Source organism: Myxocyprinus asiaticus, chromosome 42, assembly GCF_019703515.2.
Source record: "Myxocyprinus asiaticus isolate MX2 ecotype Aquarium Trade chromosome 42, UBuf_Myxa_2, whole genome shotgun sequence".
Lineage (NCBI taxonomy): Eukaryota > Metazoa > Chordata > Actinopteri > Cypriniformes > Catostomidae > Myxocyprinus > Myxocyprinus asiaticus.
In genome coordinates, this window is record NC_059385.1 from 25,561,660 (window position 1) to 25,579,027 (window position 17,368).

Consider the following 17,368-nt stretch of genomic DNA (forward strand, 5'->3'; position numbering starts at 1 on the left):
AGACACTTTGAGTATATTATTGTTATTTTGATATAAATCGGAAGCATGTTGCTGCCTAATTTATGAAGAAAACTTGATATTCTGTTTGAAAAGGTCACAACGTTGCGGTTGCATGTTTTGCAGAAAGAAAAATAGCAAAGGAAACTTTCTTGTGAAGTGCGAGCTGACGTAGACCCAGTTATGTAATTCCAGTCTATAAAGTGAAACATCATCACCAGCTAGTTTTGAAATACGAAACATTGGAGTCCCCAAAGGGTTCCGCTCTGTTGGCTGAGTCTTTGTGGGTGTTAGCTGAAGATGTATGTTTACCACATGTGATAACGCAGCTCTTCTGTAGTTGAAGTACAGCAGGGGCCAGAGGGTTTGAGGGCTTCAGTATCGTGGGTGGAATCCAACACGGGCTTCAGCTTTAAGCACTGAGCTCAAGTCAAGCTAGAGGCTCTCACTGCATCCAGGTACCTCTCATCGATGTGGGCGAAACGCATCATTCAGTAAAGGCCTCACAGGGGTGAATTATTCTTACAGACACTTTGTGGAGTGGAGCTGGAGAGGTTTGGGCTCAAAATGAAATCCACCAACTGACAAAATGAGACTTTCAGCCCAAACCTCTGCATTGATGTGATTAAACATTTATATAACACAAAACTCCCACTTGGAATGGCTATATTGACCACACCCACAGACATTAAAAAATATGCTGTTCTAGAAGTGGGAAGGCTTTGTTTACCTTGGGAATACTGGATATTTGTATTCGCCTGAGCTCTGTATTTCACTTTAGGCTATATTATGATACGAATGTTATAATATTAAAGCATATAAGCCTATATCTGACGAAATATATAAACTCGCTGAATCAAAATGACAGGATATTGATGTAGTTTTCGAAGCATCTGATGGAAGTAGTCTTGGCAAACTTACAAACTTATACTTACACCCACTTTTGTTTACTGATTTTTGTCAGCGAGCGTCTCGGGAGTTGATTGACGTCGAACTGGCCAATAAGATCACTCGGAAAATTCAATTTGTTGGCTCCTATCTCTGATTGGCCAGTCTTTCCTTGTGGGCGAGACCGCATTTTCCGGTTTTCCTTTAATGCTTTGGTGTGGAAGGAATTCTATATTCGTATCTCATATTCACGATCTGGATTATTACAGAAACAATGGAGACGATCGATCATTACAAAGTATCAGTTAGCGCTACGTTAGCCCTTAATTGATAACTTATTTTGCGCGACACAGTAAATTAAAGAAGAAGACTATCAGCGACGCTTCATTGTAAGCAACTTGATCTGGGGTGTGCACGCGACGCGTTTTGGAGGCTTTTTGTTGAACTTCCTTGGATATCTCAGCAGTTAACTTTAGTTTCATTTTGTCATTTTAGTTGTGTGGTAAGTTTACTGCGTTCTGTAAATCACAGCCTTTTAAATAACTTTTAATGTGACTGTATCAAGCTACCATTCGTACTTAAAAAGCCTTGTAATTTATAGCCTACATAATGCGTCTAATCGTGCAATCAAGCAATATAGCTCTTGTTATAAACTTGCAAATATTGTTCGCTTAAAAGATTTACTTCCCGCATATTTTGTATCTTTAATTCAGTAGTACCCTAATAATAATCTTTCTGGTGCCAGAAGTGTTTTAAATCTGTCTGTTTTGGCTGTTCAAACATGTTTACCTTTCGCTTGTGTTGCTCATGCATGTTTTGTAAGAGTGATTGCACTTGATTTTTCAGTCTGGTCTGATGAGTCAGTGGTAGTTAAGATATGTTTCGTGCAATTACACTGACTGCACGAGCTCCTTCCTCCTGCTTTGATGATCTTTACGATTTTTTAAGAATATCTGTACGATCTATTTCATAAAGTGAGACAAAGCTCTTCCCTGTTTAATATGATTTGTTGTTAAATTGCTATTAAGTTGTTTACTACGCGCCTCTAGGTATCTAGGGAAGTGTCATATTTAATGATTGATGAATAAAAAACAGGGAGAAGAGCGAGACTTGTTCGACTCGGCTAGTCAGTGCGATGAAAAAGTGTGAGAGTTAAAGGAATAGTTCACCAAAAAATGAAAATTTGCTGATAATTTACTCACCCTCAGCCCATCCAAGATGAATCTGAGTTTCTTTCTTCATCAAAACAGAATTTAAGACTTTTAGGATTTCATTTCTGGCCTCGTCCTTTAAACAATGCAAATGAATGTCCTCCATTTTTTGACGGTCCAAAATGCATATTAAGGGTGCATCAAAATAATCCACACGACTCCAGTTGACAAATAAAGTTCTTCTGAACCCAAACAATTGATTATTTTTAGAAACGAAACAATACTTATATACTTTTTAACTACAAATGTTCACTTCCGTACATCTCTGTGACCCGCGCTCATGAGAGGGATGACTTAAGCTCACGTGGAGGAGTCAGGAAGTACGTCATTGTTTACAAGAGAAACTTGCACAGACCAAGCGCCGTTCACAAACCAAAACAATTTAAAAACAATATACAATAAAATAAAAAATAATTTCCAAATAATAATAAACAAAAACCCAGTGTAAACATTGACGCGCTCAACCTTTCTCTTCTGAATAGTGTTACAAAAAAAGAGGCAAAAAAATAAATGTGTGTGTATATATTATTTTTTATTATTTTTTTAATAAATGCTTACTTACCAAAAGTGTATGGGGTCATTAAAGACCCGAGATCTGTAATAGTGTAACTTTTTTGCGCTTTCATAAATCATATATTTATTGATTATTTCTATGTGAGTTTACTATTACAGGATATAAATTTCTTTGTTTATTACAAGACAAATAAGTACTATATTCATGCAAATTACTATTATATCACGTTGATTTTCTTTGTGACAAAGGTTAGTGTACACATACATATGTATGTATTTCTTACCAGGGTCCGAAATGTACTTTTTAGCCCACCAGCCAAGGTGGCTGGTAGATGAAAAAAATTTACCAGCCAGTCAGATTTCTTACCGGCCTTCATTTTTTTTTTTTTTTTTTTTTTTTTTTTTTTTTTTGCATCTCACAACTGGATTTTACAGACATATGAGACAAATAAACAATACTGCATGCATGTTTAAAAGTTAACTGCATTTAAAAAAAAATTGTATTGTTTTATTATTTATGAAATATTTAATCGCCAGATAGTCCATTTAGAATGCGGGCGGCATGGTGGCTTTTATAGAGGATTTTATGAAATCCCTTTGGAAACAAACAAATTGGAATACTTCTGGAACCAAGGTGGTTAAAAAATTCTTTCTGTCTGTTAGAAAGATCAGCTTGCATGTTCTCCCCATGTTCGTGTAGGTTTCCTCCGCGTGCTCCGGTTTCCCCCACAAGCCCAAAAACATGCAGGTTAAGTGAATTGGAGACTCTAAATTGCCCCGTAGGTGTGAGTGAGAGTCCCCCAGCCACTAGGGTTTGCATCAGGAAGGGCATCCAGCGTAAAACCTATGCCAAGTCAATTATGCGAATCATGGATGGTCCGCAGTGGTGACCCCTAAAGGGAGCAGCCGAAAGAAGAAGATAGTCCATTTAGAATAATTTTTCAGATTATTCACATATTACAACAAAACTAAATTTGTATTTTAAAGTACATGTTGTCATATGAATGACCAGTAAGTAATTCTCATGAGCCTAAAGTACACAACACAGTAACAATTCTTGGTTTACTTGGAATGAGTCAATTAATTTCAGTCAGCGGCAACGGATTCATAACTCTTTTTGATTCACTAAAAAGAGCCAGCTTAAAGAGTCGTAAGTTTGTGGATCGAACAACAGTTGTTGATTAACTCAAAAGAACCAGATCAAAAGAGTAATTTCTTTTTGAATCAGTTTACTGTTTGTGCTTAATGTCTTGTCTCGCTCTGTAGATTCAGTAGTGTTGCTGTGGCGTTTAATAATACAGAAAACACTGTCTGAGTATTTTAAACTGGATTTCTGTCTGCATCACTGGAATAATGCACGTTCAAGAACCTTAATGAGACTCAACATCATGAAAATCATTCGGTTTTTATTATAATGCAGTCATTACCAGAGATTTGTATGTGTGGTTGTGGGTAATTAAAACTTACTTGCACATCGACTGTAAATACAAGAGTTGTCTTCCCTTCATCCCAATGACATGAATGCTCCTGTACATTACTTTCATCTTGCATCGAGATGTACTACTAACGGTACGTGCCCACTGGTATTTTCTACTATTAGCTTTCAGTACACGAGCAATGATGATATCATCTTAAATATGAGCGAATACAGTTGGAAAAATGGCAACTTCATTTTCAAATGCCCAGTGTATACAAACAGTGTTGATTTACTGACGTTTGCTTACCCAGCTAAAGAATTGTCACAAAGAATGCGTGCAATCATCATTTGAAGGATTAAAAGCACTGAGTCCACCTTCGCTCACCAAGAGACAGTGGACACACAGCATTTGAGAGTGATGAGCAGTAGCACTACTATATAGTGCCGTTCTATGTAAACACCTGTGTGTTACGGACTGTACTGTAGGCCTACATAGCCCCCTTGAGGACAAAACATGTTTAAAACATGTTCTAAACATGTTTAAATTTATTTTACAAGCTAACATAGAATGATAGAATGCAAAAGCCACCCGCCAGAGTGGTCTGTGACACTGCGAAATTCACCGGCCAAACAGAAAATGTACCCGCATTTGGCACTTGGCTAGTGTTAATTTCATACCCTGCTTCTTTCTCAAGGTGGTGCTGTTTCTGTGACTGACTTGATTTACATTTGACATAGCTCTTTGACAAAGTAGCAATGTGGAAGTAAACTATAGCAAGTTCAGCACATGAACAGTGTGATTTGGCTATTGTCATTTGGATATACTACTGAAATTATGCAAGCTGACTCAACTTAGACTCAAAAAGTGCCCGAGAAAATATACGTGTCTCTTTTTTGTTATATGTAGCTCAATATGTGTTTGAGTTGCATCTCATGATATTACAGTGTGGAAGTAATGAATCCTGTTCTATATTTTTTTCAGCATCTCTTTGATAAATGAAAAATAAAACATCAAAATACATCTTAAAATATAAAATTCTATTACTTTCTAATTGTCTAGAAAATATTTTGGAAATTTGACACTATCTGGGCATTTTGTAGATCCTTATGTGTCAGATATGCATGCCGGGTCACTAAAGACCCTTGGTATGTTATGGTGTTTGGCAAAACACCCATGCATTTAAGGGGTTAAATTGGCATTGATAGTTCAGCTGACGAAACACTGACTGAAAAAACATCTTTCCAAAAATGTACAGTAGATAGAAAAACTCAAGTTGTGAAAACTAGATGTGATCTAGGAGATTTATTCAGTTTTATACAGTACATGCTATTGAAGAGGTTTTACTTTTGTCCCTCACAGTCTCGTTTTCATTCCTGTTAAAAATTAAATATGGCTTGCTACTCTGAAAAAGGTCTATTGAACAAACATGCTAAGAGGAAGTGTTTCAAAAAATAATAGTTCTTTTTGCATTCACACTTTCCCTAGCCTTGACAATTGACTTTTTGGTCCACTTCAGTGGTCTGCTTATGTTGTTCTTTGAAAGTTTAGATTTTGCTGCCTCTAAAGTTGTTGTGTTAAGTTTCTTGTCCTACTTTATTAAAATACTAGAAAGAAAGAAATAACAAAAAAAAAAAAAAATGTGAATGTTTTTCTTAGAAATATCAACACACATTCAAAGCAATGGCATTTCATGTTCAATGTCAATCCAAACTTCTAACCAGTTATTCGTCACATTGGCAAGTAGATAAGCAAAATTACCTGCCAAAACATTTGCTAAAAGTAACTGCATTTTGCTGGCTGTAGGTGATAATTTTCCTTTCCTTTGCTGACTGACTGATTTCCATCCATAGGATGAACATGCCACAGACAACTCCATATTCAGGCAAATTCAGTCCTAGCACTTACAGCAGCAGCCATAGTCACCGGCAATCAGTGGAGGAAAACTATGGAGGGTTGCACTACCGTGATAACAAGCTTGTGTCTGGATCTCTGGAAGCCTTGATACAGTTCTTAGTCCCTACTGTGGACTATTATCCTGACGTAAGTATACACCCTTTCTGATTTTCTAGAATCTTATAACCCATGTTGCAATTGGTGGCAAACGCCAAAAGTTTGTTGATTGTTTTGAAACATTGTCAATTTTCAGAGATCTTATATTTTCACCTTTCTGCTGAGCTCTCGTCTGTTCCTGCATCCGTTTGAACTCATGTCCCGTGTTTGCTACCTGTGTGTGGACCACCATAGGGTTGGCGACCCACAGACAGACAAGGTACATGCTGTAGCATTGGTGTGGGTGATATGACCAAATTCTTATATCATGGCATGAGTATTTCACATACTGAATATCACTATAACATTATTTTTGCTGGAAACTCAAAAATGTTTTGCATATTACATAACTATGTAGTAATGCCTATTTTTCTTTTTTTCAGTTAATTACATGCTTTACTTATTAAAGATACTTTATATCGTTTGATCATTTTTGTTTTCATTTGGAACTTGATAGACGCAAACAAAAATTAGGATTATTCATAACCAGTGATAAGTCTGGCATTTCACACATGTGACTGAATTTTATATTGATGCTATTAATTACAGCTTTTTTTTTACTACTATAAAAAGCGCACACACCTGTACTGGTGTACCTTAAAATTATGAATATGTGAACTGCCCTTGATTAAGTCACTCCCTGTATGACATTGGACTAAAACAAATGATATACTCATGACTAATCTTAGTGTAAATGATTCACAAGTACATGTTTAAAGTGTTAAATTGTCCTGCATTTACTCAATAGAAAAGAATACGTGAAATAGCACCGAAAATCGTGCAGCTGCTCACAGAATGGACAGAGACCTTTCCGTATGACTTCAGGGATGAGCGCATGATGCGCAGCCTGAAAGAGATGACCCATCGCCTTGCCTTTGGAGATGAGGTAAGCAAACTTTGTTCTAAACTGATAGACCTAACAGATGATGTCATCCAGATGATCTAGCAGAAACATTATGATTGCAATATTGCATCATGTTATCCCATGTCTTGAATAAAATTCTGCTGTTTGGAATCTTGACTAATAAATGAATAAGTTTGACTAAATTCTAAACAGCCTATATGAATAATTTACTATACTGACTATGTATTTCTACAGTTGCTCTGATCCAACACCTAGTGAGCTGCCTGCCCTTACAAAAATCGAGAGTTCTGTCAAACTTGCCGCAATTTCGCCACTCATTATTTTTTGGCAAAGGTTTGCTGCAGGTTCTCCACTACCAGAGAAGAGTTGCAAACATCTGCACCGAATCACAAGCTCATTTACATGTGAAAATAATGAGTGGGAAATTTGTGCCAAGTTTGTCAGAGTTTTAGATTTCTTGTAAGGGTACTGCCTACATAGGTAGCAACCTAATGGTTCTACAACCGGAGCTTCCCATTCGGGTTTGTTATTATGACATTTCACACATTCAGTTGTAAACAAAATACGGAAGAAGTAAATAAAAAAAATGGCAAAAGTTAGTTTTTCTGTTGTACCGATATGTAATCAATAATGAATACACCTGCATCTCTTTTACATGACCTATGATTTAATGTATGAGATCCAACAAGTTATTTAATGTGCTTAAAACCTTGAATGGTGAGTTATTAGTTGAATGCTGAATGAAGTTTGCCAAAAAACCTTCCATCTTTCCAGTCGACTCGCCCCTTTCAGCGTAAAAAATAGGCAACTCGGGGGCCTGGGTAGCTCAGGGAGTAAAGGCGCTGACTACCACCCCTGGAGTCGCGAGTTCGAATCCAGGGCGTGCTGAGTGACTCCAGCCAGGTCTCCTAAGCAACCAAATTGGCCCGGTTGCTAGGGAGGGTAACCACATGCGCTGTGTCTCCGCAGTAATGCACTCAATAGTCACTACACCACCACAAGGACTTGGGCATTCCAAATTGGGGAGAAAAAAAATAAATAAATAAATCATGGTATCATCTAGAATTCTGAGTTTCCCACTTGTAAATAAGACTACGCTTGGTCATTCATGTGCTCTGAACTCATAATTACTATTTTTCCAACTCCACAAGGTCGCAGTAACAGCAATTGATTCAACAGTTTGACATTAGCATGTTGCTAAGCTAACAGTGTGCTACTTTAATAAGCTTTAATAGCACACAAATGTTGGGTAAAATGTATCATTTTTATTCACACTAAACAATCTTTTTATTGATACTTTCACTATTGAATGAAATTTTTTTTTTTTTTTTTTTTTTTTTTGCAAAGAACGTTACTCTCACTTCGTCCTGCATCTTGTATTTATTTACTTTATCAAATGAGCTCATCGCAGTGTGTTTAGGGATTGTCTTCTCTATGAAGGACACATGCAATATAAGTTGGCCAAATGATGGTTTCTTAGGAGTCAGCGTAAGTATGTTTTTTACCCAATGGAAAAGCCTATGTGTCAGGAGTGCACATATGATGCCTTAATATGCTGCCTCTGTAGACAGCTCACTAGGTTTCATAACAGAGCAAATATATCAGTATATAAGACAATAACATGACAGAGGTTTGGAGCCAAATAGCAGTTAATGCATGAGATTTGCATGTATGCCCAGATTTGCATGTTTTTGGCCCTCCATGATGCTTTTCCTTTTTGCTGTAATATCAACAACACTGCTTACGGTCACCATTAATTTATCAAATGTAATTTTTGGCTACAAACATGAGTGACAATGCCTCTAAATATTAAAATGCTATCATTGGAAACGGTTCTGTTGTTTTTGTATAGCTCTCACGGAGAGCCATGCAGAGACTCATTCAGCGCCTCTTACGAAAGCTGACCACCCTCGGACAGTACGAAGAGTCACTGGCGACATCTAGCGCCGCCGCTGCCTTGGAGAGACCAGTCGCCTTGAAGTCCAAGCAGCAGATAGTGCGCAGAGATGAGTGTGTTCTGAATCTGTGCGATGACCCTTTCGTCTTTGCCCAGCAACTCACACATATTGAGATGGTGAGTACCAACACACCTCTATGTGTTTGGGTCCATTGGTGCTTAAAGGAAAATGAAAATTCTGTCATTATTTACTCACCCTCATGCTGCTCCAAATCCATATGAATTCTCATTAGAAACCTTGCTCTCTCTTCTAGGAGAGACTTGGTTATATTGGCCCTGATGAATTTGTTCGAACATTTACACAGAAGAGACCCTCGGACAACCATAAGGTAAGCAGCAGCTGTACTCAGAGATTACATAAGACACTGGTTAATAGATTGTGGCTGACTTTGTTAAATGGTTTCAAATTACTCTAAATTATATCAGACCACATGGCACACATTTAAGGGCGTGCATTTATTGAAAACCATCCACATATTTGAAAGAAGTTGATTGATTGCAGTGGCCTGAAATTTCCTTTAACTTATTTTCAATGGATTGACAAGCAAACCAATGTTTTTCAGAGTTTCTTCAGCAAAAGGAAAGTAAGTAACCTGGAGGCTTATGTTGAATGGTTCAACAGACTGAGTTACCTGGTAGCCACAGAAATTTGCATGGTGAGACCATTTAAAAAATATATAGTGATCCTTGTAACTTACAAACGTACCAGTGATCACCAATGTTTTCTAAGTAGTTGTACAGTGATTTGTAATAATTGACACTATGCTGCCCTCTGCTGGTGTGTCTACTACAGCCTGTGAAGAAGAAACACAGAGCAAGAGTGTTGGAGTTCTTCATAGATATAGCACAAGAATGCTTCAACATCGGTAACTTCAACTCCCTGATGGCCATTATTAGTGAGTACTGTTGAATTATATTGTTATATCCTATGAATTAAAAAAAAAAGATATATTTTTTTTTTAACCAAATACTACAGTTAAAAATCCCCCAAAAATTACATTCTTTCATTATTTACTCACCTTCATGTAGTTCCAAACCTTTCTTTCTTTTGTGAAACTCAAAATGAGAAAATGTACTGGTCACTCTTTGCCAAGTTACTATGGAAGGGGTCTGGAGCTTTCAGACGTAAAAAAATTAAAAGTATCACAAAAGTGGTCCATATGACTTGTGCGCCCTTTTCCAAGTTTTCTGAAATCATACAATAGCTTTGTTTTGGGGGTGGTGGGGGGAAATTCAAGTTGTTATTCATTGAAAATCTTGACGTCCACCAGAAGTAGATGTCCAGTTCGTGAAAGAATCTTTTTCTTTTTTGTCAGACCTTTTCAGTGGATTGGCTGATCCAGTTCACAAAACCAGGTGTTCACGAATCGGACAACGCTACTTGAATGCGAGCTAGGACAGATGTTACGATTTTCAGTGAATAACAACTTACAATTTTGACTCAAATAACTCAAAATTACTAAAGGCAAAATTTGATCTGGTGTGAAATGTAATAATAATGTAAAATCATTCATTCATTTTTTTTTTTTTTTTTTGGCTCTGCAGCTGGGATGAACATGAACCCTGTATCCAGACTGAAGAAAACTTGGAACAAAGTCAACATGGACAAGTTTGACATCCTGGTAGTAAGTAAGCAGCAGGGTTCCCACGCATCCTGGAAAACCTGGAATTTTGCAATGGAGTTTTCCAGTAATGGAAAATTAGAAAAATACCTAAATGTCCTGGAAAATCATTATTTGTAAAATATTTTCATATAATAGAATGATTTGATTGTGTTGATAACAAGGTTTTTGTTACATGTACTATAACAAACGGGACTCGGGATAGGAGTCAAACACGAAATAGTTGAAGTATTGATATACAAAATGGGATTTTTTTCGAACCAACATTGCTGTTGTTTTAACCACAAAAACATTTGAGTTATAAACTTTAGACGATGATGACGGTCGGACCACTGATTTTTTTGAAAATGAATTCACACCCTGAGTTGGAAGCATGGTGATTCGGCCTTCACACCTCAGGATGTGAATTAATTTTCAATAATTTAACGATCGGAGTCTGCTTATACCTCGGCTACCGCATGTAGTATGTGGAAAACATGGACGGAATCACTCAAATCTAGTCATAAAAATTATATTAGCTATAAAACGCAGAATGTTATGGAATATGACATATTTGGACAAAAACTAATGATTGAATGCACAATCAAATTGAAATTGCGATATGTCCTGGTGTGATGATTAAACTGCAAAAGTCTGTGATTTAATTGAATAAATATATAATCTGCAAGTGATGCATGCTTCAAAATGAATGTGTGATGCCGCTCATACATTGAAAACACCTCATCATGATCATCACGCTCTTGTGTGTGTTTGAGATAAAGTAAAACAACCTGAAGTGTGCAGCACATACAGACTATGTATTTATTGATTTGAATCACAGCTTTACGTGGGTTATAATCACACTGGGACATGTTGAGATCACATAACCAGCCAAATATTAATCACATCTCAATAATCCCCTGTAACTGGAAGCTTTCACTTGCAGAATATATTAATCGTGGCTGACTGCAAATAGCGCATTTTTCCGATGTCATCTGTAACTGGGCTAGGTGTCAGCTCAACATAAACACGAATATTACTGAGTGCACCATTAAAGTGAAGGCGCATGTAAGTACACAATTAATGTTACTTTTTGTTTTTGTACTTTAGCACCAAATGGACCCATCCAGCAATTTCTATAACTACCGAACTGCACTGCGTGGAGCCACTCAGAGGTCTAGTACAGCGCACACAAGCCAAGAAATGGTAATTTTGTGTGTTCACATTTAAAAATAAAATTTTAATGTTACAATTTTGTATAAAATAAGTTCTCCCACTTCCTCTCTTTTTTTTTTTTCAGATTGTTATCCCATTCTTCAGCCTGTTCATTAAAGACATCTACTTCCTGAATGAAGGATGTGTGAATAGATTGCCTAATGGCCACATAAATTTTGAGGTAAGTTTTTCTATATATATATATATATACAATACTGTACAGTATTGTTTTTGTTTTTTAGTTGGATTGTGATTGTGGTAGCCACCAAAATGTTGGCTGCTTTTTGTTAGTAATTTTAACTTGCTACTCCTTCAAAAGGATTGCTTGACTGTAGTTAAACTACTTAAATGTTAGTTTGTAGCTTGGCAAGCAACAGCATTAAAGTATTGCATTAATAATCAAACTTTTCTTTGGTTGCAGAAATTTTGGGAGCTGGCCAAGCAAGTGAATGAGTTTCTGTCCTGGCGGCAGGTGATTTGTCCTTTTGAGAGAGACAGAAAAACACTGCAGTATCTCATCAGTGCACCGATATTCAGTGAGGACGGTGAGCGCGTCCCTCTTTTTTTAAAAAACATTTTTTTATCGATTTTACAGAGTGATGGCTCTATAATGATTAACATATACACTGATGGGTAACAAACACATCTAGGCAAAGTTACTCTGAATCTTATTCCCTTCTACTGTGTATTGTAGAGCTTCAGCTGGCGTCATATGAGAGTGAAGGTCCTGAAAACAACCTGGAGAGAGACACCCGCCGGTTGCTCAGGTGTGAACGCTTTCCTGAAGCAGTTTTGTGTTTAAGACTTTATTTATCTGAAAGTTTAACTGACATCTACCTGTCAGTACTGCAAATAAAATGCTCACTCACTTAAATCGTTTGTTTTTCATTGCTGTAGGTCATCTCTCAGTAGAGTGTAAACGCCGATTTTGGGATTATGTCCTAACACAAGGACTGATGGCACTGAAGACTTGGAAGAACTTTTGGTGTGTGTGTGTGTGTGTGTGTGTGTGTGTGTGTGTGTGAGATTTTTCATTGCTAAATTTGAGGCTGGTTTCTCATTGTGACAGTAACTTTATGCTAATGAAAATGTATTCATCTCATGTACCTCAGAAACTTTAATGAAATGTGTTTCTTATCATGCTATAAATCTCCTTGGTGAATTAAGAGCATGTCGCTGGCTGACCTGTTCTGTAATGTTTTTTGCAATAATGATTTTGCTCTTGGTAAATGGTAATAAATGTTTTTGTGTACTAAACATAACTGTTACAATATTCAAAGGTATTTTTTATGTTTATCATAGTTCCATGTGGTAACTGTGTACATGTTTCCCAATAAAGAATCTCTGAATTAACCAGGTTGCAGGTTGTTGTCTTTATTATTGTGTGTTTATGCATCTTTCATGCACTGTGAAATCTTTTAACACTGCCTCTGGTGCTTTTTTTAATCTGCATATTTTTCTATGTTGGTAATAAGTGCAGAGATTAAAGGAATAGTTCAACCAAAAATGAAAATTCTCTCATCATTTACTCACGCTTATGCCATCCCAGATGTGTATGACTTTCTTCTGCAGAACACAAATGAAGATTTTTAGAGGAATATTTCAGCTCTGTAGGTCCATACAATGCAAGTGAATGGGTGCCAAAATCTTTAAGCTCCAAAAAGCACTTAAAGGCAGCATAAAAGTAATCCATATGACTCCAGTTAAATGAATGTCTTCAGAAGCGATATTATAGGTGTGGGTGAGAAACATCAATATTTATGTCCAATTTTACTATAAATTCTCCTTCCTTCTCAGTCAGCTTCCATTTTAACTTTCACATTCTTCATCTTGTGTTTTTGGTGATTCACATTCCTCATGCATATCATCCCCTACTGGGCAGGAAGAAGAAATTCTATCAAAAATTTACTTATATATTGATCTGTTTCCCACCCACACCTTTCATATTGCTTCAGAAAATATGGTAGGGTGACCAGACGTCCCTGTTTTCCTGGGGACAGTCCCGGTTTTTGGTGGTCTGTCCCCAACTGGAGCTGTTCCCCGAAATGTCCCCTTTTTTCTCAAGCATTCAAGACAGCGTTCATAGTGAAATATAGCATTGCAAGAAAGCCTGAGCTGCAAAGCCTAACATGTGCTGTTTATTTTGACCAACAGAGGGGGCTGCTCGCTATAGCAGCTTCAATTCATTGTTCTTCCTTTACTGATTACATGGTCAGGCCAGTTTTTCCATTAAGAACTGGACCAGGCAATTGAAGAGAATTATCATCATTGTTATAAACTTCAAAGTAAGGCACATACTAGCTATTTATGTTATAAAGTTATATTGTTATGTATTTTATAACAGGTTCTGAATTTGGTGCAGAATTGTATTGCGCAGTGTAAAATGTTCCTGAAAGTTTGGCCTTCACAAACTATAACATGCTGGTGAAAAGTAGTCAAATTAATCCCAGCAGATGAACAAAAAAAATCAATAATTGTATCTTTAATCAGAGTGTGCATGTATCCAGGGCCAGCCCGTCCTACAGGGGTTACAGGCGACCGCCTGGGGCCCCGGCGTGTCTGACAGGACCCCACGATCACGTGCAAAGCATATGAACAAATCATACAATTTGAAACACTGATGATTTTGTATTTAAAACTCTCAGCAGTCCAATGAGTTTTTAAAGATCTTACACATAAAGTATCATGCAACACGCTTGGACCTGATCATTTAACGTACAAATCACAATGATGGTGAAAAATAAAAACATCATATTACGTATAAAATGTGCTCTGAATAATCACAAAAATAACTGAAAGTGACAACAAATAAAATAACAGCAGTGCATCTAAAATCGTCAAGAAGTAATCTTAAGCAGTACACATTAATCTGCATAATTTATTCATAACGCAAAGCATTGGTGGGAAATGGACCATGGCTTCTCTTCACAGTATTATTAAACAGGAAGGAATTAAGACACTGGCGATATAAAGATGAAAAATATATATGAGTAATTAATCTGGAAAATGACCAAACCATCCTATCTGCAAAGATGTCAGCTCTCTAAGAGGTATGTGTTTATTCTTTACATTTGTTTACAAAAATATATAGTTCGAGGTGTTGTGTTTATAGGCCCTATTTAAACTATACTATATTGCCAAAAGTATTCGCTCACCCATCCAAATAATTGAATTCAGGTGTTCCAATCACTTCAATGGCCACAGGTGTATAAAATGAAGCACCTAGGCATGCAGACTGCTTCTACAAACATTTGTGAAAGAATGGGCCACTCTCAGGAGCTCAGTGAATTCCAGCATGGTACTGTGATAGGATGCCACCTGTGCAACAAGTCCAGTCGTGAAATTTCCTCGCTACTAAATATTCCACAGTCAATTGTCAGTGGTATTATAACAAAGTGGAAGCGATTGGGAATGACAGCAACTCAGCCACGAAGTGGTAGGCCACGTAAAATGACAGAGCGGGGTCAGCGGATGCTGAGGCGCATAGTGCGCAGAGGTCGCCAACTTTCTGCAGAGTCAATCGCTACAGACCTCCAAAGTTCATGTGGCCTTCAGATTAGCTCAAGAACAGTGCGTAGAGAGCTTCATAGAATGGGTTTCCATGGCTGAGCAGCTGCATCCAAGCCATACATCACCAAGTGCAATGCAAAGTGTCGGATGCAGTGGTGTAAAGCACGCCAACACTGGACTCTAGAGCAGTGGAGACGCGTTCTCTGGAGTGACGAATCACGCTTCTCCATCTGGCAATCTGATGGACGAGTCTGGGTTTGGTGGTTGCCAGGAGAACGGTACTTGTCTGACTGCACTGTGCCAACTGTGAAGTTTGGTGGAGGAGGGATTATGGTGTGGGGTTGTTTTTCAGGAGCTGGGCTTGGCCCCTTAGTTCCAGTGAAAGGAACTCTGAATGTTTTAGCATACCAAGAGATTTTGGACAATTCCATGCTCCCAACTTTGTGGGAACAGTTTGGGGATGGCCCCTTCCTGTTCCAACATGACTGCGCACCAGTGCACAAAGCAAGGTCCATAAAGACATGGATGAGCGAGTTTGGTGTGGAAGAACTTGACTGGCCTGCACAGAGTCCTGACCTCAACCCAATAGAGCACCTTTGGGATGAATTACAGTGAAGACTGCGAGCCAGGCCTTCTCGTCCAACAACAGTGTCTGACCTCACAAATGCGCTTCTGGAAGAATGGTCAAAAATTCCCATAAACACACTCCTAAACCTTGTGGAAAGCCTTCCCAGAAGAGTTGAAGCTGTTATAGCTGCAAAGGGTGGGCCGACGTCATATTAAACACTATGGATTAAGAATGGGATGTCACTTAAGTTCATATGCATCTAAAGGCAGATGAGCGAATACTTTTGGCAATATAGTGTATGTGATTTTATTTATAAATAATTATACATCATACATTGCTCTAGTTACCTTATTTTCCCTGGTTTTTTTAACTTTTGCACTCATTCTGGCCAACTTTTTGTTTTCATTGATGCTGTTGCTCTAAATAAACATTTTCATAATTTCTCCTAGGGCCCCACAAACCCACAGGCCGGCCCTGTGTATATCAGCGATATCTGCCTACCATCCCCTCTCCCTCCCTCCAGCAGCAATATCACACACTGATTAAAGGAAGCACCTTCTCACATATTTACTAATTTGTTGTATTAACCTGAAATAAATGTAAAATAAGAATATGACATTAATAAAATGGAAAAATAAAAATGTATAATAAAATATCTGCAAAGAAATGTACAGTAAGTCAGTACATTAGAGCATAGATTTGCAGATTTGCAGGGAAAAGAGTGAAAAGGAGCACCATAATACACAAGACTTGATAAAAAAAAAGGTAGTAATTAAGAAGGTCCATATGAGATACACAAACAGTTAGGTAAAATAGTATTATAATTATTATTATCATGACAAGGTGATAAGCATTGTGTAAGTCCAACTTCGTAAAGATGGACGCTCCCTGCAAGAGTTCGAAGGCTAAGGACATCAATGGCAAAGGATAGCAATTTTTCACCGTGATGTCATTCAGCCCCCGATAATCTATACGGGGTCTGAGTGAGCCATTCTTCTTCTTCACGAAGAAGAACCCCACCCCTGCCGGCGACGAGGAAGGGCGGATGAGACCAGCTGCCAGAGAATCATTGATATACCTGTTCATGGCCTCCTTCTCGGGAGCCGAGAGCGAATAGAGCCATCCCCGAGGCAGCGAGGTGCCAGGAAGCAGTTCAATTGCACAGCCGTATGGGCGATGAGGAGGAAGGGTCACAGCGCGGGACCAGCTGAACACTGCCCTCAAGTCATGGTACGTCAATGGTACTCCGGATAAGTTCGCCGGTTCATCCTGCAATGAAACACAAGACTGGATGGGGGAAACAGCAGAGCTAAGACAGTGCAACAAACAATAAGGACTCCAAACAAGAACAGTGTTGGTTGACCAGTCTATGTGTGGGTTGTGCGTTACCAACCAAGGATGCCCCAACACTACCAGTGCCAATGGAGATTGGATCAGGTAGAAGGGCAACTGCTCCGTGTGATTCCCAGAGACGAAGGTGACCGGCTTTGTGGATTGAGTGATGACGGACAGCAGTGTACCACTTAGGGTGTAGGTGGTGATGGGTTTATCCAACTGGACCATAGGAAGTGGCCAC

At 38.1% G+C, this 17,368-nt stretch overlaps 1 protein-coding gene across 2 annotated transcripts; it reads left to right on the top strand.

Annotated features, from left to right (window-relative positions):
• The first annotated feature begins 1,076 nt into the window (after window positions 1-1,076).
• LOC127432379 (ras-GEF domain-containing family member 1B-B-like) lies at window positions 1,077-13,080 on the top strand. 2 transcript variants are annotated; one of them, XM_051683369.1, is made up of 14 exons: window positions 1,077-1,387; window positions 5,878-6,067; window positions 6,174-6,296; window positions 6,825-6,962; window positions 8,794-9,015; window positions 9,153-9,227; window positions 9,462-9,554; window positions 9,692-9,794; window positions 10,444-10,523; window positions 11,610-11,705; window positions 11,800-11,895; window positions 12,136-12,259; window positions 12,409-12,481; window positions 12,612-13,079. In XM_051683369.1, exons 2-14 carry the CDS (start codon window positions 5,879-5,881, stop codon window positions 12,631-12,633), a joined length of 1,434 nt encoding a protein of 477 aa, XP_051539329.1. In that variant the 5' UTR covers window positions 1,077-1,387; window position 5,878; the 3' UTR covers window positions 12,634-13,079. The 2 variants fall into 2 exon arrangements, with proteins under 2 accessions (XP_051539329.1, XP_051539330.1); XM_051683370.1 differs by lacking the exon at window positions 1,077-1,387 and adding an exon at window positions 3,089-4,178 and having other exon boundaries at window positions 12,612-13,080.
• The last annotated feature ends 4,288 nt before the right edge of the window (window positions 13,081-17,368 follow it).